The 27,444-nt window shown below is 38.1% G+C and overlaps 1 protein-coding gene across 1 annotated transcript in view; it reads left to right on the forward strand.

The window, feature by feature from the left end:
* The window catches only part of slc2a9l2 (solute carrier family 2 member 9, like 2), a 269,938-nt gene extending 253,002 nt beyond the window's left edge, over positions 1–16,936 (forward strand). The window contains exon 13 of the mRNA XM_036590228.1: positions 16,309–16,936. Coding sequence (XP_036446121.1) covers positions 16,309–16,602 — 294 coding nt within the window. The 3' untranslated portion in view covers positions 16,603–16,936. The remainder of the gene's footprint in view (positions 1–16,308) is intronic.
* Positions 16,937–27,444: the final 10,508 nt, after the last annotated feature.

Here is a 27,444-nt window from a genome sequence, read left to right on the forward strand (position 1 = left end):
GTCTAATCTGAATCATACAGTTTATAATTACCACAGTGTAAATTCAAAATATATGTTTTGCAAAAGAACTTAACTTGTAGATGCTGGAGCAACAAGCTAAATAAAAATAGCTCAGTTTGGCTTTCCCTAATGTTTTCTGGTAGCCATACATGACCATGGAGGAGCCTGTGAAAACTGCATCCTCACTACTACACAGGGCCTAATTTTACAATACAATCTTAGTGTTAAGATCAGCTTAATTGTTAGAGAGAGTATTCACTGTGATGATAACTTTACCATAAAGATAAGGATGAAAATGCTGGAGTATTCTTCTAAAGATGTCTTGTGCATTGTCTGCCATGCCTTTTATGTACCTGATTGCCTTCAATTGTCCCCCAGGTGGAATAATAATAAAGTTTGAGATTGACATGCAGGAGAGAATGTCATCAGCATCTTATTGCAATGCTGTTCTCCACTCTTTGTTTTACTGGGTTTGCCCCCCCATGTGTTTGTTCCAAAGGGTTTTGCAGCTCTCTGATGTTTTTCCAAGCTCAGCTCTGCTTTTTGAGGCTCAGCTGTGTCCTATTCCCTCTCCGGTCTGGCTGAAGCCTAAAACTAACAACAGTTTGGCAGAAAGAAAATCTAATTTACACCATTTTTCCTTTATGCCAAATGTAGTCAATCAGTTAAGACATGTTTGGTGTCCAAACTTTGTACTGGATGGCTCCAGGCATATTATTCAGTTATAAATTTGAACACTTATTTAGCATTGATTAATTATGAAACCAATATCTAAATGATATAGTTATCAGAATGAGGACTTTTTTAGGCCCCTTACGTAATTAAAAGTGATGGTTCTTCAAGCGTTCTTCAGATTGATGGAAAATGTGCTGTAGATGCTTCCATATAGAAACTTTTTGAAATGGGTTCTATATAGCACCAAAAAGTGTTCTTCTATTGTAACAAGCCTGACATCATAACAATAGCAGATCCCTTTTTGGTTCTATATAGAATCCTTTTCAAAAAGGTTCTGTATAGAACCATCTACAACACATTCTTCATCAATCTGAATAACCCTTTACAATGCAAAGAACCCTTTAATTATGGAAAGGTTTCTTTGAATGGTTATGGTTCTATGTAGAACATTTTTCTTTACTAAAGAACCCTTGAAGAATCATCTTTTTTAAGTGTGTAGGGTTTAAATGTTCATAGTTCAGCATCCTAAGTTTCCTGCTTTTGTTTTGCCCTGGGGCTACAGTGCAAATGTAGCTAATAATTAAATTCTATCTCACCAAGTAGACTTGCATGTGGCACACACTTAATGATGGTTCTTCAGTAGTTCTTTAGTTAAGGCAATGGTTCTACTTAGAATCATGAGTGCTTCATGCTTAAATGCTTCATGCTTTGCATGCTGAAATGTTTTTTTAAACGGATGGAGAATGTGTTGTATATGATCTGTGCAGAACCTTTTTGAAGATGGCTCTATATAGAATCAAAAAGGGTTCTTCTTTTGTTACAAGCTTGACATCGTAACAATAGCAGAACTCTTTTTGGTGCTATATAGAACCATTTTAATTCCTCGTCAGTCTGAAGAACCATTTCACCATGCAAAGAACGATTTAAGCATGAAATGGGTCTATATAGAACTCGTGGTTCTAAACAACACCATTGTCTTTACTAAAGAACCTTTAAAGAACTAGCTTTGTTAAGTGTGTTAACTCACTTAGCATATCGACCATTAAGTACAAGTTTTCAAAACTAGTGTAAGACCTGGTAGACCACCAAAACTGTCCCTATCACATAAACAGGACATAAAGCTTTTATCTTTGAGAGAGAGGAGAAAATCAAGCTCCAATCTTGCTTCAGATCTGAAACAATCCACTAGTGTTTCTGTCCATCCTTCCACTGTGAGAAGACAACTCAACTCTATGAGTCTAAAAGGATGTGTAGCTGTCAAGAAGCCCTTACTTAGAAAAGAAAACAGACAAAAAGTATTTGCACATCAAACAAAGAAGCTGCTGGTGTCCTCAAAACAATGGGCTGACCACCCCAGAGTCCAACAATGGCTGGAGTGGCGTAAAGCACACCCCGGAGTCCAGACCACATCATTGAATGTGTTTGGGAGTATTTGGATGGTGAGAAGCTGAAAATCTAACCAACTTGGAAGACTGATCTTTGGAGTGGTGGAAAAGTATCACAACACATCCAACATACTTCTATCAATACTGCAAAACTAAAGAAGCAAACTAAAAACACCAAACATGTCCTGATTAACTAAAGGTAAACTAGTATCAATTTAATTCTTTGATGAACTATTCAAACTGAATATTCCAAATTTTCCTTCCTAACACTTAATATTAAATGTGTTACATATTACTGTCAATGTAGAACAACAGGTCTTAATATTACTGAAAAATAAACCTAGAGTTAAACCAGTTCAAGTGTTCAACCGATAATCAGAAAGCTATGTGTTCACCTCATCACTTTTTTTATGGCAGAATTAAAAGCAGCAATTGCTAGTTGTTTGCCTGTGACCAAAGCCGCTGTAAACTTTAGTCTGTCTGTCAGAGCGAATACAGACTTTCTGTTTACAATGGTGACCTTAGTCAGACCTGGCTGACCAAAGCTATAGGCGGGGGATTCATCACACACACAAACACAGACACACAGGTCCCAGTAGGTGGGTTCAGTCAAGCATATAATGCTGTGTCCCCAAGTCTCTCTCTCTAGGGTACAAAGAATCAGACACATGCACATGAACAGGTCAACACAGTTTTTTTTTTATTTTTGAGCTGATCGGTTTATTTTCCTATCAGATTTCCCTTCAGGAAAGAAAAGATACATTGTCATAACATCCTATTTCGTTTCATCTCTGTAAATATCATTAGACAATCTGTATCGTTTGACATGTTGTCAACTCAAGGGTTAATGGTCAGGGGTTGTTTGGGCAAAGTGGTATTGGGTCATAATAATTCTAAACCATACAAAGAGATTTTTGACAATTTTATGCTTTCAACTTTGTGGTAACAGTTTGGGGAAGGCCATTTCCTGTTCCAGCAAGTCAGGTCCATAAATACAAGGTTTGACAAGTTTGGTGTGGAGGAACTCCAATGGCCTGCACAGAGTCCTGACTTCCCCACTGAACACCTTTGGGATGAACTGGAACATCGTTTATGAGCCAGGTCTTCTTGTCCAACATCAGTGTCTGACCTCACAAATGCTCTTTTGACTGAATGGGCACAAATTCCCACAGACACACTCCAAAATCTCATGGAAAGCCTTCCTTAAATAGTGGAGGCTATTATAGCCATAAAGAGATGGCAACTCTGTACTAATGCTCATGGTTTTAGAATGAGGTGTCTAGTAAGCTCATATAGGTGTAATGGTCAGGTGTCCACATACTTTTGACCACATAGAGTAGCTTAAGTTTTTTAAATGTTTTGGAGCTTTGCTGGTAACATCCTGTATAAATAAAAATAATGCGTGGCCATGCCATATTAATGTGTGGGAATGAGATCCTAATGCATAGCCATAACTTAATAAGATAATAAGATAATTAAATGTCATGGCCATGAGTTAGTAAGGTGTAGGAATGAGATCATGCCTTATTAAGCTGTGATCAAGGCTTAATTATTTAATTCCTACACCTTACTAAGTCATGGCCATGCAATAGAATCTTTTCCCCACACCTTACTGAGCTGTGGCCCTGATTCAATTATCTTATTCCCATGCCTAACTAGGCTGTGGCCATGACTTAATTATCTTTTTCCCATGCCTTACTAAGTCATGACCACGCACTAGGGTCTCATCCCCATGCTTTATTAAACTGTGGCCACGACTTAATTATCTTATTCCCACACCTTACTAAGTCATGGCCATGCAGCAGGATCTTGTCCCCATGCCTTACTAAGCTGTGGCCATGACTTAATTATCTCATTCCCACGCCTTGCTAAGTCATGGCCACACAGTAGGATCTGGTCCCTACACCTTACTAAGCTGTGGCCACCACTTAATTATCTCGTTCCCATGCCTTACTAAGTCATGGCCACACAGTAGGATCTCGTCCCCATGCCTTACTAAGCTGAGGCCATGACTTAATTGTCTTGTTCCCATGCCTTACTAAGTCATGGCCACGCAGTAGGGTCTCGTCCCCATGCCTTACTAAGCTGTGGCCACGACTTAATTATCTTGTTCCTTTGCCATACTAAGTGATGGCCATGCAGTAGGATCTCGTCACCCCCTAAGCTGTGGCCACCACTTAATTATTATGTTCCCATGTCTTACTAAGTCATGCCCACAATTTATATGGGATGCCACCAGCAGTGCTCCATATTATGTAAATGTTTGTAATGACACTCACTGTTCAAAAAGCCCACAAAAATGCCCACTACTCATATTTGGAGCGGTTTCTTCAATAGTTCTTCAAACAGCTTGAAAGGAAACAGTCGGGTGGCTGAAGTGCGGGTGTGCCTGTCATAGAAAAGTAAAAAAAAACAAAGATGCCAGAAGAGGCCAGAATGTCCAAAATGATGAAGTTATAAAGAGAATCAGCCTGAGGACGAAGGCACAGTCATTAAAAGTGGAAGCAGCACTGAGAAGAGATGGGCAGCTTAATTAGGAGAGCTGCTAAAATATACCAGAGAAGAACAGCCTAAAAATGACTACAAAATTAAACATCCCTGACCCATTCTCACACAGAAATGTGTGTTAGTACTTTCTAGAACAGATAAACACTGGCAGCTAGGAGTGGACATTTCCATTTAGAAGCTTACAAAGGAACTTGCTGCAATGAATAAAACTTCATGATCATGATGGGTTTTTGTCTTGAGAAAGCAAACGGAAGCCTTCAACATGTATCAGCTGCTTCCAAGCTTCTCCTGTCCTCCTCCTGACAGTAGAAACTCCTTATGACCGACAGACAGTGGCAAACCATGCTTATTAGATATAGGCCTTCAGTAAGGGCCATAAAAGTCAAAACTGTCAGAGTTAAGTCCTTCATATCATCCCTAAAGGTGCTGATTCCTCCGTTTTTTTAAATTTCAATCAGTGAGATGCGAACAAAGTGGTTTGATGTGAAATGGTTTATTGCAGAGAAACATACTGACTTGGATATCTTTGGTGATAAGAACCAAGGGTCGTGATGTCTACAAAACAAATATAGCCATTTTTTTACTGTCCAAAACCACCAGTGAACCTACATGTGTCTTCTGAGTTTTGATATGTGATGTTGAAAATAGTACAAAGGTAGTGAATTAGAAAATATCATTTTTGCTTTGGGAACTGTTTTGCCTTACAGCAGCCTACAGGTATCTCTCCACCATGAATGGATTTTAGGAATTGTGTTTTAGGCCATCATCTCCAAACTATCATAAAACAATGTCTCAGGCACCTGACAGCATATTCATAACTACTTCAGGTAATGCCTTTCTGTGAGGGAGCTTTTAGAGGCATTAAACACTTCAGATAACCAGTTCCTATCAGCACCACTGTGAACAATTATGACTTGGCAAGGGTCTCTAGAATGGAGCATCATTGTGAATGATTTTTTTAAAATATCTTATACAACTATTCCATAGGAATTTTTTTTACAAAAACTGGTTAAGTTCCCTGTTAAGACAAGGTCAGAAAAACAGCCTGTTTATTTCTAAGGCAGAAGTCTTTAATTGTCTTCAATCGAGACTATCAGTTTAGTTTCCCCTCCTGGACTTTGAATTATATAGTTAAGAAAAATATTATCCACTGCAATGAATCATGACAGCATTTACAATCAAGCGCAATTGTGATCAATCATATCAGTGTCTTATGTGTAAATATTCAGAAGCAAAAGGGATTGTGTGTGTGTGTGTGTGTCGTGGATTGTCACAGAACAAAATACTAGAATGAGAAGTACCTAACAGGTGACCATGTTACCATGGAAATGGGAGGTGGGACAGTTTAGGAGCTGTGGGGGTAGGTGTGTTTGGAGTGGGGTCCCATGCAGGGAATCAGGAATAATGTTTTTTTTTAGTTTTGTGATTTTTTGGATTGTGTAAAAAGTCCTTTTTGGCAAGTAAAGCAATTTAGCATAACACAGCAAGGTGTTTTGAGGTTATGAGAGCTTTGTGTGTGTGTGTGTGTGTGTGTGTGCGTGTGTGTGTGTATGTGTGTGGGTAGAGAGAGAGAGAGATTTTCTCTTTTTCAGTGGATTATGGTTTCTCCTGCTGGCCCACAGCCAGAGATTGTGTAGGTCATAAGGCTCATAATCCCACATTAATCTCACTGACAGCACAAAGCGCTTTGATTCCAGCTCAGGTACAGTTTGCTCTTAAAACACACGCTTCCATATGATTGACTCATGTGACTTACAACAACAGAGATGGATGGACGTTAATGCATCGCTAACGTTCGTGCACCCGCATCATCAGGACTTGATTTGAGGGGATGCAAGAAGATGCTCAAACACACATTATTATATAAAGCAGACTTTGATTTATGTATAGAAATAATGGCAGTTAGATGTATGTGTTTAATTTGAAAATACAAAGAATAAGTTATAGTAAAATAATACACAAACAATAATGCAAACAACAAATGTGAATGTCTGCAACTCTACTCTAGATGGCGCCAGCACAGTCAGCTAAACCTATAAGAATGGATGAAAATCAAGATTCTCATTTAATCATGGATAATTAGTAGCTTTAAATCTATATATCCAGAAGGAAACTCTTTGATGCTTAGATTTCCCCTTGGTTTCTTGAAATGAGTGTGATGTACTTTGTAAGCTTTGTTTGCTGAAAATGTACCATTCACTCCCTGCTTCATAATATATGGAAACAGCATAATTTGAATTCCTCATGGTTGTGATGTCACTGCCATGACCACTATTTACACTATTTACTAGTTTAATTTTAAAATAAAAACAACTATGTTCGAAAAATGCTGACCCACATTTTCATGTCAGTACTAAAACACAAAAAGTTTTAGTTTGTGGGTGTAGCCTTATTTTAGCCACACCCCTGCCTTGTAGAGGCAGGAAGTGAGACTGCATCCCTGTCTCTCATGGCCACATGGTGAGCAGATGGATCCCATTGTTTTGAGGTAAATGTGTTCCAAAGCCTGAAAATCAGTGTGCAGCATTAAGAATTGTCACATTTTCTGCAGTTTAAGTAGACTTTTTTATGTTTTAATGAAAAGCTTATCTTAATGACAGTGAATTGACTGCCTTTCTCAATGTAAAGTTCAAGCCGCTTGTGAACTACTATGGCTTTGTCTTGTCTCATTTTTGGGTTTAATTTCATGCAGTAATAGTAAAATGCTGAGTGACACTGTGTTGCATAGAGAAAATGTGCAGCAGTAGGAGTCATGGAGCCTTGCATTGATGATGAATGCCAGTAAATGACAATGTATGCACCTTCACTGAAAACAAATGGTTCCAATTTTTGGATGCTGTTCAGGACAGCGCATCTGGTGTGCAATGGCTTTTAGTCCAGTAATACTGTAATGCAGAATTTGGAAATGGGTGCATTTAGTTTGTTAGCAACAATCTATTCACAAGCTTTCTGCTCTCCAGCTAAAATGTATGAGGTGAAAAAACAATGTGACGAGGCTAGAAACAGTGTAGTGTTGGTAACAGACCATTAGCCTTCGCCTGTTTATCTCAAAAACTTAGATTCTCATTGTACATTTCAAGCCATTTCACCCATTTTGACTTTGTGTGGTCTGGTTCTAGGTTTAATATATAACAGTAATAGTTAAACGGTGTGCTTAGAAAACAGAGCAGTGCTGTAAGTCCTTATATGTCAATGCTGAAGTGAGTCACTGGGAGTCAGGAGAGCTTCCAGTGGGCCAGTAGCGTTTTGGAACAGATGCCATGAGCTAATGTATAACTTCTCACATAAAAACACAATTTACATCCAAGTGTATATCTGTAATAATTTAGAGGTTAAACCAGTGACCCCACCTCAAGTGGTACAGCCCCCATTTGCTTATGTGACAGTGGATAGAGATTAAATGAAGCTGAACTTATACTCATTTGGGAGATTAGTGCATCAAATTCAGCGCTTTTGGTTCTGGCTAACGCAACAGGTAGTGTTCTATGGAGTTCATTACATTTTTTGTATTACCAAAGTGGCAGTTTTCATATGCAAATCATGTGAAGATGGACAGCAGCAGCAAGCACTGCAAAAAATGAAGCTGGCCCGGAGAAGACAACAATGAAAAAGAGTAAGAAAAGCAATAGGTGGGCTGGCCTGTATTATGTAACTTTTGGTCTAAAAAACGAGCCCTACTCTGGCCCTGACACACATTGACCTTTGTCAGTGATAGTGTGTACACCTTTGTTAAAAACAGGCATGTCCAGTGTGTGATGGTCTTTTGTCCAGTAACACTTTTAATGTGGTATTTGGAGAGGGTGCATTTAGCGTGGACTTTGTGCCCTGTGCTTTTGCACATTTGAAAAACAGGATGGAATTAGACACTCACTGAAGTGTGCATATATTGTGAATTTTGTTTTTTGTTGCTTTTGTCACTTTATATCTATCTAATGATGTATTAGATCATGGAAAATACCAAAAATATGTTGCGTTTTCCTCAAGAGCCGCTGTGCACATTCATCCATCTTTCTTCCTGTTATTGAGTCTTTCTGCTTCTGCACCACAGATAATGGCTATTGACTGGGCCTGTGTGTGAAGGCAGGTATGTGTGTTTGGAATTGTGAGCACTTCCACAGCGCTTTTGTGTTGTAAATGGCTTCTGCGTATGTCAAGAGCTGCTGTCCATTTCATTTCAGGTCAGCCTGACAATGGCAGATTTCTGCTGTCTTTCACAGAGAGCACTCTCGCAACCTACTTTCAGCAAGACTAACTGTGTGTGTGTGTGTGTGTGTGTGTGTGTGCGTGTGTGTGTGTGTGTGTGTGTGTGTGTGTGTGTGTGTGTGTGTGGTACTGTGAGTACATGTAGCATCAGTATGTGTATGTATCACTTCTGTGCATAGCTGTCGTTCTGTGTGTGGGTGTGTGTAAAAGGCATAAAGCACCGAAAGGCTCAGAGACGTCATTCCACAGGACTTCTGCAAGCAAAATGGGTCAGAACAATGGGGTTAGAGCATCTGTTAGGTCACCCAGAATGCATAGTGCAAGTGTATGTGTGTGTATGTGTTGGGGTGTAACACACTCTACAGACACTGTAACTGTATTAGTGATACCCAATTCATGGACGAATCATCATCATTCATCAATGGGCGAGGACAAAGAAGGTTGTCCCATCTGGTCGGAACTGAGAGAAGTCACAGAAATCTTTTTAGAAAGTTACTGGGGGAATGTGTCACAACACACAGTGCATCACACTCTGCTGCATATGGGGCTGTGTAGCTGCAGACCGATCAGAATGCCAGTGCTAACCACTTTGGACTTTGGAGCAAAGAAAGAAGATTACCTAGTCTGATGAGTCCTATTTTTATTTTACATCATGTCGGGTTTGTGCACCATTTATCTGGATAAGTGATGACACCAGGATGCACTGTGGGAAGAAGACAAGCTGGTGGAGAGACTGTGATCCTCTGGGCAACGTTCTGCTGGGAAACCCTGGATTTGGGCATTGATGTGGATATCAGCCACCTACCTAAACTTTATTGCAGACCAGGTACACCCCATATAGCGATGGGATTCCTGGGTGGCCGAGACCTCTTCCAGGACACGTCGTAATGAAGTCAAGCTGATTGGCTGTACTTGTTTAAAATGCTTCTATCGTGCACTCCTTTTCAGCCTTTTAATGGCTACCAGAGAATCTCATTATAGAATCTCTACACTGATCAACAAGCCATGGTCAAGACAGAAAATGGACAGAATGGCTTCACAAAGTAGTTGAACAAGGCTGCATACTATCACCATACTTGTTCAACCTGTATGCAGAACATATAATGACAGAAGCAGGACTGGAGGTAGACAATCAAGAATTCAGGATTGGTGGAAGAAACATTAATAACCTTCACTATGCAGATGCAGTGCTCATAGTGGAAAATCATGAAAACGTGAAGACCCTTATAAGGAAGGTTAAAGAACAGAGTGAAAAGATGGAACTTCAGCTCAATATGAAGGGGACTAAGGTTATGATGAGGAAAGACCACTAACTTTACCATTGATGGAGAAGATGTGGAAAAGGTGGACAGCTTTTTTCCTTCTCAGATCAATTATTAACAGCAAATCAATTATTAACAACAACAAGGATCCAGCACTCAAGAAATATGACACAGTTTGGCACTCAGCAGAACAAGGATGAAGGAGCTTGAAAAGATCTTTAAATGCAATGATTTGTCTCTACAAAGAAAGATCAGAACAGTCCAGGCTATGATTTTCTCTGTGGTTCTTTATGGATGGGAAAACTGGACAAGAAATAAGTGTGACAGGAAAAATACAGATGCCTTTGAATTTTGGTGTTGGCAAAGACATTTAAGAGTTCTTTGGATGGCAAAGAAAACAAATGATTGGATCCTCAAGCAAATAAAGCTTTCACATGAAGCCCAAACAATCTTATTTTGGACCTATTCTGAGAAGAACCAATTCTTTGGAAAAGACCATTATGCTTAGAAGAGTTGAAGGTAAAAGAGGAAGAGGGCGACCAGCCACAATATGGATGGATACAATCAGAGGAATCATGAACCAGCCAGTGAGTAGCCTGAAGACCCAAACAGAAGACAGGATAATCTGGAGAAACACCATCCATGTGGCTGCCAGCAGTCAGAAACGACTTGACAGCACAAAAAATGTATCCATATTTGGCTGCATCCCTAGTAAGATTTATCAGCTGTTCATGTGAGGTGTCTTCCTTTTTATTGTGTTTGGCTTTGCTAAGTTTGCTTAGATTATTTCAGATGTTGTCTGTGGGGTTTGTATATGAATGGAGTTTATGGCTCTCGCTGCTGCTGTTTACTGGCAGCACTTTCATTCTTATGGTGAAAGCACTGTGACAGTTTTATATGGCATTAAATCCAGTTTAGTGCTGCAGGCTCCACTGAGGGCCAGCACACTGCCACACTCCATACATACCACTGTCCTTTGAAAGACTCACCCAAACACACAGGTTTGGTTTTATACAGTGTCAGGACATGTGGTCATACATGTGCCTCAGAATCTCCAATGGGTATTCAGTGATGCCAAGATCTAGTGATGGCAAAGGCTGTCATCGTCTTCAAACCACAGACTGAGCCCTCATGCCTTGTGGATGGGGCCATTGTCAAAAGGCCACTCCCATAATGATAGAAATGTTTCATCATAGAATGATGATGTATGGCATTGCAGTGACCTTTCCCTAAAAGACGACAAATGAACCTAAACCACATCAGCAAAATGAACCCTACAGTATAACAAAGCCAGTGGACCCCCTCAATGTTGGGTCAAGCATTTAGACCAGTGCTTTACTTTTGGTGTACATCACACATGCACTCGCCCACGTGTGAAGAATAACATAAAGGATGACTAATCTGATCATATCACTTTTTCCCACATCTCTGTAGAGGAGTGCCCACAGGTGGCAACCATGGAGCGCATTGGGTCCACTCAATGCTAGCACAAAGATTGAGAAAGTGATTGCGATTGTGATCTCAGAACTGCACAGAACAATCTGAAAACAGCTGCTAGAGTGAAACTGCATTTAACAGTTGGAAAACAGTAGATATTTTAAGCATGCATAGTTTCTATGGCAACCAGAAAAACTGTGCTATTTTCCACATGCATGTTTCACTCCTGTTTTTTTCCCCCATGCAGGGTTGCAAGATTTGTGAGTTTCCCGCAAAATGGGTGCAGATTATAAAGTCGCATTGTTTAGGATTTTTAAATGCAACACAGCTTCAAAAAGGTTTGAAACTTTGATTACAGACAGTGGAATATGAAAGCATGTATATGAACATAGTGTTGAATAACTGGTAACGCTGAGATACATAGGCATATACAGTATGAAAGGGGCAGAAGAGTGTGGCACGTTCGGGACAGCATAACATTTTTTGTTGGGTTTCAATTACATTTTTCTTTTCACTTCATAGTTATGCTATTATTTGAATTATTGATGACTTTCTCTATTTCTCGATGTGGAAATTACTTTGAAATTACTTTAGTTTGTGTGTGAGACAATGATCACACTGACTTGGAATAGACCATAAGTGAGCAAAGTTGACATCCAGTGGGTCTAATGGCATAACTGAACTAGACAGTTCCTGGAGCACTCTGGTTTTTCTAGTAGTTTATAAGCACAATGTTAGTGTATTAGAGAAACTCTTCAAAGTTGACTGGAATAAACAGTGAATAAACTCTGCTGTTGGAGTTTTGATTGACTGCTATAATGAAGTTTTTCTGGTTGCTGTAACTGACCCCTAAAGCCGTTAAAGCTTAAGGCACCATTTCCAGCCAAGATGGAGAATAATGAGGGAGACAAACTAAATTACAAACATTGCTGTTTTTCAGAGGAAAGGTGAGTAGCGTGCCCATTAATACCCTGGCAAACAGAACCACATCATTTTTAATCAAACTTAGAAATTTAGCAAGTGTATTTCTATGATGCATTAATAAAGTCTTCTATAAATTAATTGAAATTAAAAACTGTTTAGTTACATGTTAATTAATTGTAATCTTTTAGTTAAAGGCTTGAAATGTCTTTATGTGACATATTAATCAAAGAGTGTGAACGGTAATAATTATCTAAATTCATAATGACCATATAGTAGTAAATGCTAGCCACAGGGTTACAATTCTGAATATGTTTTGCACGTCCTGTTATCAGAATTCAAAAATAAATGACAACTAATATTACAGGGATTAGTACATTGTAAAAATGAGTCAACTCAACTTAAAATTATAAGGTAACTGATTGCTTAGCTTTTTTGAGTTAATTCAGCTTAAGGACACTCAAACTTCGCGGTTTAGTCCAGAGTTTAGTCCAGAGTTCACCCAACTCCCGTTTTCTAGTTCTGCATCTCAGTTCGGTAAACAATATAGACTTGCTTTTTTACTTAATTTCTCTGTAGCAAAGGCAATCCCATAAGGCATTTTCTCCTCTTGGGCTTCCAGAAATGGACAGCTATGGCATTGCTAGGCATCAAACTCACAAACTCCTGATGGTGGTATAAAATTTTAGACAGCTGCACCACATGTGACAATGCCATTTCTCAAAGTTTAAACAACATGTATTTTCTGCAGTGTATTTAACATTTAAACAAATTAAATATGAGTAACTTCACTGCCATCACCCCAACAAGAGACTGTAAGTGTGAATCCCAGAAATGCCACAGCCATCCATAAGTGAGTACCCAAGAGGAGAAAATGTCTGATGGGATTGTGTGATGGAATGTCCCAGCTATTGAGAAATTGAGTATAAAAAAAATCTAATGTATATTGTTTAACTGAGATGCAGAGCTAGAAAATGGAGTTGGAAGAACTTTAGAATAAATTCCAAAGTTTGAGTTGGGTGAACTGTTCTCAAGTTGAGTTAACTAAAAGAAATGTAATTTTCATCTGAGCTATTTAGTCATCATAATAGTCATCTGACTATTATGTTTAACAGTGTAAGCCACCATGTTTATGTAATAATAAATTGTCGATGCCTGTAATACATGTACAGTGTATTTTAAAGCAAGTCAAAAGAACTGAGCACTGAAAAGTGCCTGAAGTCAGTCAAACACAAGTATAAAACATATAACGTAGTAGACTTGACCAAAAGCAGTCTGTATGATTGTATGAAAGTTAAAACATGGGCTTACAAATGTTTACAAATTACTTAGTGGAACATACTCATAATTATCAAAGTCTTACCCTTAGTAATTTCTTACAAATCACCAGGCTTGCTTTCAAAGAACTATCTACATTTAAAAGATCTTTATTAATGTATGTTCAAGACCATAATTATAAGCAGACCTTATTCATTCTTAATAAACACTACCTTACCTATTTGTAAAGGCTTTCCAGGCTAGAAACGGTTAAAATGGACATTAGCACCCAAAATACAAAGAAATACTGTAAGTTACTCTAAAATAACAGTTCAAGTATTTGTAGTGTATGAAATGTGACCCTTTATTAGCATTTATTACCAGGTTTAGTCATTGTGAATTCAGATAATTATTACCTCTTTATACTCATTAGCACATGCAGTGTTGAAAAACATAATAGACCCAAATAAGGCTGAGATTACCACATTTACCTCTGTCATACCATCACATATATCAGAAGACTCAGGTAGGTTCACTGGTGGATCTGAATTCTAAATAAAATGACTATGTTTGCACTGTATACATTGTGACCCCTGGTTCCTATCACCACCACTATGAAGAGTCTGTAAGTGTCTCTACAGTGCAGTATTTCACATCAAACCACTCTGAACGACTTTGTTTACATTTCAATGATTGAACTGTGTCAACTTTTTTTGGTTTGTTTGTTTGTTTTGTAATTGGTGGAATTCCTATTTAATGTCACATAAATATATTTCAAGTATACTTGATTACAGTTAATGAACATTTAACTCAGTCAATGAGTAGCTAATAATTCATTTTCAGAAGACCTTATTAATTAGATATAAAAATACATTAATACTACATTTCTGAGCTTGCTTACAGATAATATGTTTATATTTATTAGCTGCATTATTGATTGGTTGCTAATAGTTAATAAATTGTTGAGGAGCCGACCTTAAATTGTTACCAGAATTTGTAAGCATAATACTGAGCCTATCCCTAACCCTAACCTCAGTTACAAAAAAGGAAGTAGCTGTCCTCTTTCATTAACAAAATGATAGCATTTTGTTGTTCCTTTAGGATAGCCCTTTTTACCTCTTCAAAGTCTGGGCACTTTTGTCTTGAAAATGTACAAAAAACAAGCACAAACACACACACACACACGTGTATGCAGGCCTTGAGTCATAGTGGCTATATATAGTATATAGAACGGATGTGTGTGTGTGTGTGTGTGTGTGTGTGTGTGTGTGTGTGTGTGATGTCTCTTGACCGCTGTCCTCAGGGCCGTCTGTCTCTCTTGCTCCTGCCAGACAGTAAACATGAGTGTGTTATATCTAAACACCCACAAGATACAGAAGTGTTACACAACCACACACACACACACACACACATAACAAAGTTTCATAACCACATACACAGCACAGAATAGGCAGATTTTGTGATGGCACTAAATGCTCACCCAATAGTCATAAAACTACATATTGTCACTTTCCAATAAAAACATGTTTTTCCATTTTTGTCGATTCTCATTTTTCTACATCATCTGAATGTGGCAGCTGTCCTTTACATTGTATGAAAATTTCAAGACAAATGGACCAATAGAAATTCCAAAATAGCTGGAACTTTAATTGAAATAAAGAACTGTTCTGCCCCCTCCTGTAGCACCACCTTTTTGGATTTACTTGTTTTTCTTTGGACAATGACTATATGTATATAGATCAGGAGGCTAAAAATCTGAGTCTGCGCACCTCTCACACTACTCGATTTTCTCTCCCAACTGTTGACTTCTCCTGCAGACTAGAGCCAACCAGCACAGACTCAACCAGATGGAGAATCAAGGCTAAAACCAGAGTAACGGTCATGTAGTGTAACCCCTGCTTATCCTTACACCAAGTCTCATAAGCATTTCCTGGCAGTTCTAGATTAGCACATTTGAAGCTTGTAAAACACATTCCATGTTTTATCTGAGGCTTAAAAGACTCATATTAACATGTTATTCTACCATGTAGCAGTTTTACAGGGACTGCTTCACTGAAGAACTAAAAATGACCTTTATGTATCTTTTTCAATTTTGCAAAAGTCATTAGGTTACTTGTCTGAAGGCCTAGAAGGCCTTAAGGGTTCCACACTGGTTTTACAATGGTTTATCGCTCTTCTCATAAAGTTGCACTCAGTGGTCAGTGAACATGGCAATGGGTAAAGTGGGCAGAGGTTTGATGCTAATACTTACTGACGTAGACATCTGAAGTTGAGGAGAACATGTCATGCGTAATATCTCCACCCATTTACTGTGTGATCCCCCTATGTTTTCCTTTAATTGCATATCCATGTGCAAGAGAGGCACATTACAGTTTACGGCCTGTAAACTGCACATTTAGGCTTGTACGCCAGTTTGTCCATAATATGTGGGCAGAATGCATTTAGTATACACCTGAAACTGGAGCTAAAGGCTCAGTAAGCACAGAGATCCTAATCATTAGACGGAAGCATTCAGATTATCCAATGACTAATAATAGAAGCCTATCAGAAGTGTTGTGTTACTTGACCTGACTGTGAAATAACGTGCTGCCTGTAGTGTAACTTTTATAAATGACATTTTTATGCACAAATGAGACGTGTTCCTGTCTGTGTTTCTGCAGAATGCACTCCAGACTTACGCCTTCATGGTCTTCGTGGTGGTGTGTGTCCTCGGAGCCATCTACCTCCTCATTGTCCTCCCGGAGACCAAAAACAAGACATTTGTGGAGATCAGCCAGAGCTTTTCTAAGATTAATAAAATCTCCCAGATGCCTGATAAAGAGATGGAGGATGTTCTTGCTGTTAAACCAGGACAGGTAGAGATCGGCAATGGACTGAAAGGCAAAACTGCTAACAGTGTCAGTGACATTAACACCAAAGACAGCAACACAGTAGAGATGGAGAGCTCCTTCTGATCCTCAAATAAATCCCTTTTTAATTTTTGAGATAACTTTTGTAACATCATGCTTTTCTATTTGTAAGATTTATTGAAATGATACAGTATGACGTTTACAGCAATGTGCAGGTAAAATAATTTTATACATTTATGTACTGGGTCAGTAAATGCATTGGGACAGTATGTGTCCTGTATGTGCCATAACTCAATAAAGAGCCAGTTAGATCTGCCAGTACATTTTATATCTGCCCTGTCTGCCTTGTTGTCAATATGACATAATCTAAGGGTATTACACAACTGAACTTTACTGCTTAGCATGCTACCTGAATAAAATGTATTTCATACAAAGTGAATTTGATATTGTGACTGGATGTCTGTGGGGAAACCTCTTCTAACAAGTTGTATGAGTGCAAGTACATGCAATATATAGCACAGTAGTACATGCAGCTCTAACACAGTTTCACAGAATTCTCAGTTGTCCAGCACTTCACAATTTGGTCAAAAATCTCTTTTAACCTTTTTTTTAAATCACTCAAAAAATGGATATTATCATTGACATAACTTGCATAGAAAAATATTTCAATAAAGTGGACCAGATATTGAACAGTGTGTTATGACAGATGCATAAACTACTACACAAAAGTTTGGAATTAATGTTTCCAATGATATAAAACCAATTTGTTTGGAGATAAATGTGTATAATGATTCTTAATGTTATGCTAGTGCACTATTGTACTTTCATAGGTTCAAAAAATAATAGGAAGCTAGAAAGATGTAACAAAAAAATTAATAAAAATAAATAAACATTAGATGTGTCCAGAATGAGACTGGTGACCTGTCCACGGTGCCTTCCACCCAATAACTGCTGGGATAGTCTCCGGCTAACAGCGGCTTAGAAAATGTGTGTGTGTCTGTCCAGAATAATAAACTGAGCTGTAGAACGATGAATAACATTATCATAAAATAAATTTTAAGAATTCATCATGTTGCAATAGTGGTGATGATTTCTCCACAATAAAATAAACAAACAAATAAATAAATTAGTTAAAATATCTATTGTTTGTTATATTATTAATCATCTACTAATATGAACTTAATCTTGTTCCCAGAATAATACCTGGAATATTAACTAAAACATCAAAACAGCACCTTTTGGTGTTTATAATTTTTAGAACTACACTTTTATTGTATGGAAAATTATTATTAATGTGCCAAGTTCTGCCAGAAATAAGTGGACATCTGTGATGTAGAGGAAGGTTTTATGGACTGGTGAGTCTAAATCAAGATCCAGCAAAAGCAGGCACTGTGTACACCACCAAAGCAAAGAAAGACATCTTTAAATCAGGCCTACAACCCTCAGTCAAGCATGGTGGAGGATCAGTGCATGTTGAGGGATGTATAAGAACATCTAGAGATGATCATTTATTTTTGTCTTCATCAATGCTCATAGTACAAACAAATTTAAATACATCATGCATTACATTCTAAAACATTTGATTGGGAGGAAATTATTTCTACAGCAAGATAACGACCCCAAGCACATCACTGAGACAGCCAAGCAAGGATATTACTGGTGTTTTTGAATCAGTGGACTGAACCTTGAAGGTGTTGAATAATTTGCATATTTCTTTAAAAACTGAAAGCAAGTTTCACAAAAAGAACTTAAGCTGTAATGTAGGCAAAGGGTGAAGCAATTTTCAAAGGTAATTTTCTATCAAATTATGTTAAATATGTTTTCTGTTGCCCTGTGATGGACTGGCAGCCTGTCCAGGGTGTTTCCTGCCTTCCGCCCAATGACCACTGGGATAGGCTCCAGCACTCCCTGTGACCCAGGAGGATAAGCAGTTTAGAAGATGGATGGATGCATGGATGGATGGATAGATGGATTTTTTTCATTTACATAAGACACACAGGTCCCGGCAATTTTCATTATTGACTCAGGTGGTTAGATGCTTTTTCCTTTTTTTTTTAAAGAAATGGCTGAAGATCTCTGTAGGTTATTGAAGTCATTATAATGTAAAATTACAAAGTAACCCTTTGGACTACAGGCATATCAGAATGCCTTAGATATTATATGGGAAGCTATTTGTAAGGAATTGAAATGCAGGCCCAACTTCCAGGCCACTGGGTTTTAAGGGGTTAAGTGAAGGTGAGTCATTAAACTGCATTATGTATAAAATGTCATTATAGGTCTGCTTCTCTGGTGCACCTGTCATGATTGAAAAGCCACGAAATAATGAGGTGATTAAGTGGGAACCCTACAGATGTGCTTCTGGTCTGCTCTTGCGCTCTGCCTGAGGTGCGGTGTGGGTCTGAAGGTGTTTGGGATGGCTGTGATAAGGCAGGAGAGTTTTATAGCTCATTGCAATTAGCTCATTTTGAATGAATGTGTCTGAGGCTCGTTCAGTCTGAGTGTCTCTGGAGAAGACAGCTCAATCAGCCACACAGCAGATGGAAGAGAGACAGAGACAGAAAGAGAGAGAGTTGCAGAGGTGTCCAAATGTATCCAGACACCTCTTCAAATTAGTGAATTCAGCTACTTAAAAGCACATTCATTGCTGACACAGGTGATCAGATGCCCACACAGCTTGTATAATGGCCTTGAAAGGCATTGCTAATAGAATGGGACACTCTGGAGCAGCCACATGAGGCCAAGGTCACCATGCCTAATGCCACTTAGCTGGAGGGTTACAATCAGGGCTAGATATGAGAAGGGATGTGAGGGGATTCGAGTCAAAACAATGGATGGATGCATGGATGGATGGATGGATGTTTTCCATTTACATAAGAAACACAGGTCCTGGCGATTTTTATTATTGACTTGGCTAAAGAAATGGCTAAAGATCTCTGTAGGCTATTGAAGTGAGGGGATTCGAGTCAAAACAACAACAAAAAACAACCATCCCCATTTCTATCCCCTTTTGAATATTTGTGGTATCTCTTAAGATGTCTGTTTTTGTTATTTTTGGTTTCATAAAAATCTGAGATTTATACTACTATGTTAGTTCTTCATGTCACACAAACATGATATCATCAGGACATGCAGGCAGTGGTTAAGTAAAAGCATGCACTTCTACTTTTATTGGTTCTGCTGTTGAGTGTTTGGTACAGCACATCCACCCATCATCAGAGTTGTGGTTTGCAGCTTTCCCACCAAACTGGGTTAGTTTGAAATTGCTGTTGTTGGAGAAATTGATAACCTTTTTTCAGCTTCTGGTGGGCACCTTTTTGCCAAACCTTGATCTGTTGCTGGACTTGGCAACCCCCATACACTGTAAGGAACACTTAAAATACAGCAAGACCTGTGGACGTTCTATACAATGAAAATTAGGTATGACATCCAGCATTACCGATGGGAGATGTTTGAAGTTGGAAAATGTGAAAATTTGAGCTTGTAATTTTTCAGGATTGTTTAAAATAATATTAGAAAAGTGACACTGCTAGCTGCATCTCCAGAATAAGTGTTGCTCAGCTAATATAGTGATATATTACTGCTAACACTTTGGTGAGTTAACATCATGCCTGTTATTCAAAGTGTTGTTGTTAATTGCTGTGGAGAGTTTTGTTACACGGAATAGAGTTAGAGCTGCATTGTGACCAGGAGCCGTGTTACGGAAACTTCTTAAGTCTGAAATCTTATCTGTTTAGTCACCATGACAGCTTCAGTTAGGACTGAATGTAGGACAGAAGCTATTACGGAGCAACAGTTGCTTAGTTCTTAATCTTATCCTAACTTCAGATAAGAAAACAGTATTACAGAAACATCCTAACTAAACAAAATTCCCTAAATTCTGTCTTAACTTTAAGACAACAGCAGAACTATCTTAACTTCAGTTTTAACCATCATTTTATGCAGTGACAGGCAGCATAGTTCACTATTAATAGCATAATGAAGTTACATTTATCTACATTGAAAACTGTTTTTTTTTTCTAACAGTGTTTAAAAATCCCAGACACTGCAGACACAACCTCCACCCTGCCCTCTTATTACCTTCGAGTGTTAATGTTGATGAAAACTGAAATGAAATATTACAGTGATGTTGGTGAATGAGGTGGGGGCTGAGCTGAACGTGTGTCTGTTTATTAGGAGGAATGACATTAGCGCAGTTGGCTAAAGTGTTTGGGAAACTGAAACTCTGATAACCAGCACAAAGTGCTGTCACAATATTCTTAACTTCAAATTTATCACGCTTCAGTTTTGTTTGACCTTTTTTACATGAGTAATGGTAGCTAGCTGGATGGATGGATGGATGGATGTTTTCCATTTAGATAAGACACACAGGTCTCGGCAATTATTGACTCAGATTCCAGTTGTTAATTAATAAGTTAATCCACTCACATTGTTAATTAATAAGTATTTTTCTTCATATAAAGAAGTAACGTGATAACTTACTAGCACCTATGTGTTAATCCCGCTAATTATCTGTTAATTAACTTTCCATCACCTCCATATATTCAGTTGCTTCACTTTTCTTACTTTGGTTCTTGTTCATTAAAGATGCTTATGGTCACATCTGACCGTAAGATGAGCACACAGAAATTCATGGACGGTTTTGTTATTCATCACGTTCATCTTGGTATATCTGTACTCATATCTGGTAGGAGTGCATGTAAATTTGGGCATAAATGCTGGATATGTGGCTAATTAACCAAAACTATTATCAACATCATCTGTAATTGCAAAAATAAGAACAACAATAGAAAATATCAATAATACTAATTTGTGTGCATGACAGTCCGGTACAAAAGTGCATGTGCTTACTTTACATGCATATTGATGTAAACAAGTGCTGCAACTATTTCATGTTCCATTTAAAGACACATTACACTGTGCTTTTGTTTCATACTACTGACTCAGAAACACAGCTTCGGTCATACACTGCAATAATACAGCGTTTATTTTAGGGAATTAATTACACTAAACAATCACTCTACTATGTTAACAACACTCAGTATTTTGTTTTATTTCACATTTTATTTTTTCCAGTTGTTTTCATTTTAATACTATTAAGTTTGGTCAGCAGGGGAGGAGTGCACTCACTGCTGGACATCAAACTCCACCCATGAGCACAGCCATTAGCTTTCATGCCAAACACTGCCGTTTTATTGGCTGGCTACTGAAACATCTGCATGAATTAGTGTGTGCTTCATGTAAATTATATGTAAACGAGGTGCTGGTAGGCTGGGTTCATGCACTGAAGCTGATTTATGATTTATGCTCAAATCTCCACTTATTTCCACATCGTACATTGTTATGAATCAGACGCAGAGCAGTTCATACCGTATAAAAGGCAAGAAAAAGGTGTTCTTTTTTACATAACTTTGATGATTAATGGCCATTAGATCTTTACATTTTGACCACTTTTAAAGTCCACTTAATCAACCATTCATTGCTTCTTAAATTCCTCTTACTTAACCATTAATTACTGCTTTTGTGTCCCTCCAAGTAAAGTGACAACACAAAATCAGTAATTAATGCTTAAGTAAGAGGAATTTAAGAAGTAATTAATAGTCAAAATGTAAAGATCTAATGGCCATTTTGTCATGATAGTGCACGAAAACTAACATATGTCTGTTGTAGCTCAGTATTTGAGCATTATAGTTCACTGCTAATGCTTAATCCGGACGTAATCGCGACTCTTTGTGAAAAGGGCCCATGGCCATTAGATCTTTACATTTTCACCATTAACTACTTCTTAAATTCCTCTTACTTAACCATTAATTACTGCTTTTGTGTCCCTCCAAGTAAAGTGACAACACAAAAGCAGTAATTAATGATTAAGTAAGAAGAATTTAAGAAGCAATAAATGATTAAGTAAGAGGAATTTAAGAAGCAATGAATGGTCAAAATGTAAAGATCTAATGGCCATGGGCCCTTTTCACAAAGAGTCGCGATTACGTCTGGACTAAGCATTAGCAGTGAACTATAATGCTCAAATACTGAGCTACAACAGACATATGTTAGTTTTTGTGCACTATCATGACAAAAGGAAGTGAATGGAAGCACTGATTTAACTGTAAACACAGCTAAAATGCTGTGTGTGGTGAAGCCCTGCTTACAGCTGCTCACATCAAGCAGTGTCTCTGTAGTTGTACAACATGCCAGTGATTTATGTAATATTTTTGTTTTCAAAAGAAATTAAAGTTCTTCAGTGTAGTATGAATTTGGTAGACGTTGTTTAGCTGTAGCTAGCTAGCAACGCTATAAGCCATTTCTAACTGCAGCTGAATTCCCAAAATAAGGAAGCTAGTTAGCTTTCATTAGCTGCTGCCACCAGCCGGCTAACGTGGAGCAGGTTCTGTGACACATTTAGCTACATTATGGCAGCGACTTCTGGCATAAACAAAAACAAAAACCTTTACATGTAAAGCCTATTTGATAGACATCGTTTAAACTGTATTAGCTTACGGTAGGCTACAGTCGCTAATTAGCTAGCCTACCATTAGCAGTTTGAGGAGCACCAGCTTCGTATGAGCATCAAACTTTAAAGCTAAGTTAGCTCTAACGCTAGCTATGTTAGCGATCTGCCAAACAGCATTATTCTTATAGTTTCATGGCAATTGTTGAAGCAGCACTTCAGAAAACATCCACCTTTCACTGCTCAGTCAAAAACGCGACTCCTAGCTGAAAAAAAAAAACATCTGAAAAAGCTGCTTCATATTAGCCGGGCTAGTTTGGTTAGCAGTAGCTTCTAGCCAGTATAGCTAGCTTAATATAAACAAAGTCTATAACATTCATGCTACATATAAAAGTTCTTCTTTCTTTTGAAAACAGATACATATTACATATTACCGAAATCGCTGGCATGTTGTACAAAGACACAGAGACTGCTTGATGTGAAGCAGCTGCAGTAGAACTGCAGTAAAAACAACATACAGCATCTCAGCTCTGTTTACAGTTAAATCAGAGCTTCCGTCCACTTCTTACTCTCACTGTCACAACCGTGCAGGAAAACTACAATACAGCTGTTGTAGCTCAGTGTTTGAGCGTTACAGTTCACTACTAAACATTTTGACATCGCGTCTGCAGTAGCTATATGGAGAGGAAGTGAGTTTTACCCTGCTAATGCTTAAACCGGAAGTAATCATGAATCTTGTGAAAAGGGCCCATTAATCATCAAAGTTACGTAAAAAAGAACACCTTTTTCTTGCCTTTTATACGGTATGAACGGCTCTGCGTCTGATTCATAACAATTTTGTACGATGTGGAAATAAGTGGAGATTTGAGCATAAATCATAAATCAGCTTCAGTGCATGAAACCAGCCGACCAGCACCTCGTTTACATATCATTTACACGAAGCACACACTAATTCATGCAGATGTTTCAGTAGCCAGCCAATAAAACGGCAGTGTTTGGCATGAAAGCTGATGGCCGTGCTCATGGGTGGAGTTTGATGTCCAGCAGTGAGTGCACTCCTTCCCTGCTGACCAAACTTAATAGTATTAAAATGAAAACAACTGGAAAAAAATAAAATGTGAAATAAAACTAAATACTCTCAGTGTTGTTAACATAGTAGAGTGATTGTTTAGTGTAATTAATTCCCTAAAATAAACGCTGTATTATTGCAGTGTATGACATCAAAAGCACAGTGTAATGTGTCTTTAAATGGAACATGAAATAGTTGCAGCACTTGTTTATATCAATGCGCATGTAAAGTAAGTACATCTACTTTTGTACCGGACTGTCATGCACACAAATTAGTATTATTGATATTTTCTATTGTTGTTCTTATTTTTGCAATTACAGATGATGTTGATAATAGTTTTGGTTAATTAGCCACATATCCAGCATTTATGCCCAAATTTACATGCACTCCTACCAGATATGAGTACAGATATGCCAAGATGAACGTGATGAATAACAAAACCGTTCATGAATTTCTGTGTGCTCATCTTACGGTCAGATGTGACCATAAGCATCTTTAATGAACCAAAGTAAGAAAAGTGAAGCAACTGAATATATGGAGGTGATGGAAAGTTAATTAACAGATAATTAGCGGGATTAACACATAAATGCTAGTAAGTTATCACGTTACTTCTTTATATGAAGAAAAATACTTATTAGTTAATTAACAATGTAATAAGCAGCAGTTAGCACACAGATAATGAGTAAATAAGCCACAAACTAACGACAAACTAACTTATCAACTAACAGTGTACTTAATTACTAATTGATAAGTGCTTAATCAATTACTAAGTAATAGCTAATGCTTAATGAAGAGTTAACTAATAACTAAATAATGGGAAACTAATAGTTGATTATTATATATTTAATGATTGATTAGCGACCCTTAATGTAAAGTGTTACCGCATAATATTCTTAACTTCAAATTTATCGCGCTTTAGTTTTGTTTGATCTTTTTTACATCAGTAATGGTAGCTATCTGTCTGACTAACTAATTTTGATTTAAGTTTTAGCTGTGTGTATATGGTCGGTTGCTAGGTTACAGACATGACAGTTGACTGTTGACTTTGAACAAGCCAGTTAAGATTTCCCAACTCAAGATATGATGCTGTAAGATAAGATTCCTAATTTAAGTGAAGATTTTTTGCTTTTGTAATACAAATTTGTGAGAAATCCTTTCTTGACCTGTCAGATCTCAACTTAAGAGTAAAAGATAGGAAGTTTCTGTAATACAGCCCCAGAACTAATCATCCAACATCAGGGGCTGGATTCACAAAACTGTCTTAAGAAAGAATACCTTTTTCTTTAAAGAGTAGAGGCCATTACTGCAACAAGAGGGGGCATACTCTCAAGAAGTTGGATGAGCAGGTGTTTGAAGTAACTGAATTTATTACTTTTTATTTCAAGTAGAATGTTATTTCAGGTAGATCATGGCCTAACAAGAATTTCAACTAGTTTATTATTATGCACACTGTAAAAAGATTATTTAATAAAGACAATGGTTCTATTTAGACATGTATTTGCTTAAATGGTTCTTTGCATGGTGAAATGATTCTTCAGATTGATGGAGAATGTACTGTACATGTTTCTATATAGAGTTTTTTTGAAAATGGTTCTACATAGCAAAACAATACCAAAAACGGTTCTGCTACTGTTATAAGCTTGACATCGTAACAACGGCAGAACCTTTTTTGGATGAGAGCTTTAAGTACTGTTTACCTGAATGTGACAGTGATCTGATGGTGGTCTAACAGGTTTTGTACGGTTGTTACTTTTTTAGCCCCCTTTTACCATGTTCTTCAGTGGTCAGGACCCCCAAGGACCCTCACAGAGCAGGTACTATTTGAGTGGTGGATCATCCTCAGCACTGTAGTAACACTTATGTGGTGGTGGTGTGTTAGTGTGTGTTGTGCTGGTACGAGTGGATCAGACACAGCAGTGCTGCTGGAGTCTTTAAACATTGTGTCCACTCACTGTCCACTCTATTAGACACTCCTACCTTGTCAGTCCACCTTGTAGATGTAAAGTCAGAGATGATAGTTCATCTGCTGCTGCACAGTTTGTGTTGGTCATCCTCTAGTCCTTCATCAGTGGTCACAGGATGCTGCCCACAGGATGCTGTTGGCTGGATATTTTTGGTTGGTGATGATCGTAGAACTACAAAGTGCACCTATATAGTAAGTGGAGCTGATAAAATGGACAATGAGCGTAGAAACAAAGAGGTGGTCATAATGTTATGCCTGATCAGTGTATGAAGTCTATATAAAAGAAACCAAACTGCTATTTAATTTGTTCTAACTAGTTTAACAACTTCTGTTGGGGTTTGAACAGAAAGGTTAAAACATTGGTTCTGCCTTTATTCTGTTTCAGAGTCCTGCTCCTGAGGTGTGCATAACAACAAAGCCAAGCCATTTTATCTGGAGATCAGGCTGCACTTGAGGTCTACCTATGACAGCCTGCTACACATGGGGAGCCATGTGTGTGTGTGTGTGTGTGTGTTTGTGTGTAAATGGCAGCTGGTTGAATTAAACAGTCTAGATGAATTAAAAACCCAGACAGGCATTATGTGCCATGATAAACAGGGCATGAGGAGGAGGAGTAAGACCGCATACATCACTGTTAATGTTTCACTGGGCTGTGTGCACATGTGTGTGTGTGCATGCATGGGTGTGTGTGTGATTTTACTTGTATTGCTGCATTAGTTAGGGCTGAATTGTGCTAAAGTCTACAAAAGGAAGGACAATTTGCTGGTTTTCATTTTTATCAAGAAGATGTTATTTCTGAAAGAGCCACAGCACTCTGCTTATGGTTAGGATTAGCATGGATCAGGATGAGGATTAGAGTTATATTTATAGGGTTAGAGATAGGCTTCAGGTCAAGGTCAAATAAGGGTTAAATACATACTCCAGTGGTTTTCAACAACACAACTGCCAGGCACCATTAAGTACCATGGACAATAATTTTGATGCAGTTTCCTGTCCATAGAAAAGTCTAGGGCTCTTGATTGCCGTAACCGTGCACACCACCAGTGACGAAAGCAACAAAGCAGCCGGAAGGCATTCATTTTGAATGAAAGCCAGCGACAGAGTGATGAGCAGCAAGGCGGCTGCTGGTGAAGTGAAACAAGCAATGTGAATGATGGGAAGGAGTCCAGCTCTGCTTAACTCTATAGAAATGAGCAGTGACACAGGGTGGGGATAACCAATCAAAAAAAGACGTTCTCATGTCCTGGGGTAAAATGCTGCACTGAACTTGGTTCCTGCTGAAGATGTTACATACAACCCCATTTCCAAAAATGCTGTGCAAAATGTAAATAAAAACAAAATTCAATGATGTGCAAGTCATTTAAACCCTATATTTCATTGAAAATTCTGCAAAGCCAACATATCAAATGTTGAAACTGAGAAGTTGTATTTCTTTTTGAAAAATATATGCCCATTTTGAAATTGATACCA

Source organism: Colossoma macropomum, unplaced genomic scaffold, assembly GCF_904425465.1.
Source record: "Colossoma macropomum unplaced genomic scaffold, Colossoma_macropomum, whole genome shotgun sequence".
Taxonomy (NCBI): domain Eukaryota; kingdom Metazoa; phylum Chordata; class Actinopteri; order Characiformes; family Serrasalmidae; genus Colossoma; species Colossoma macropomum.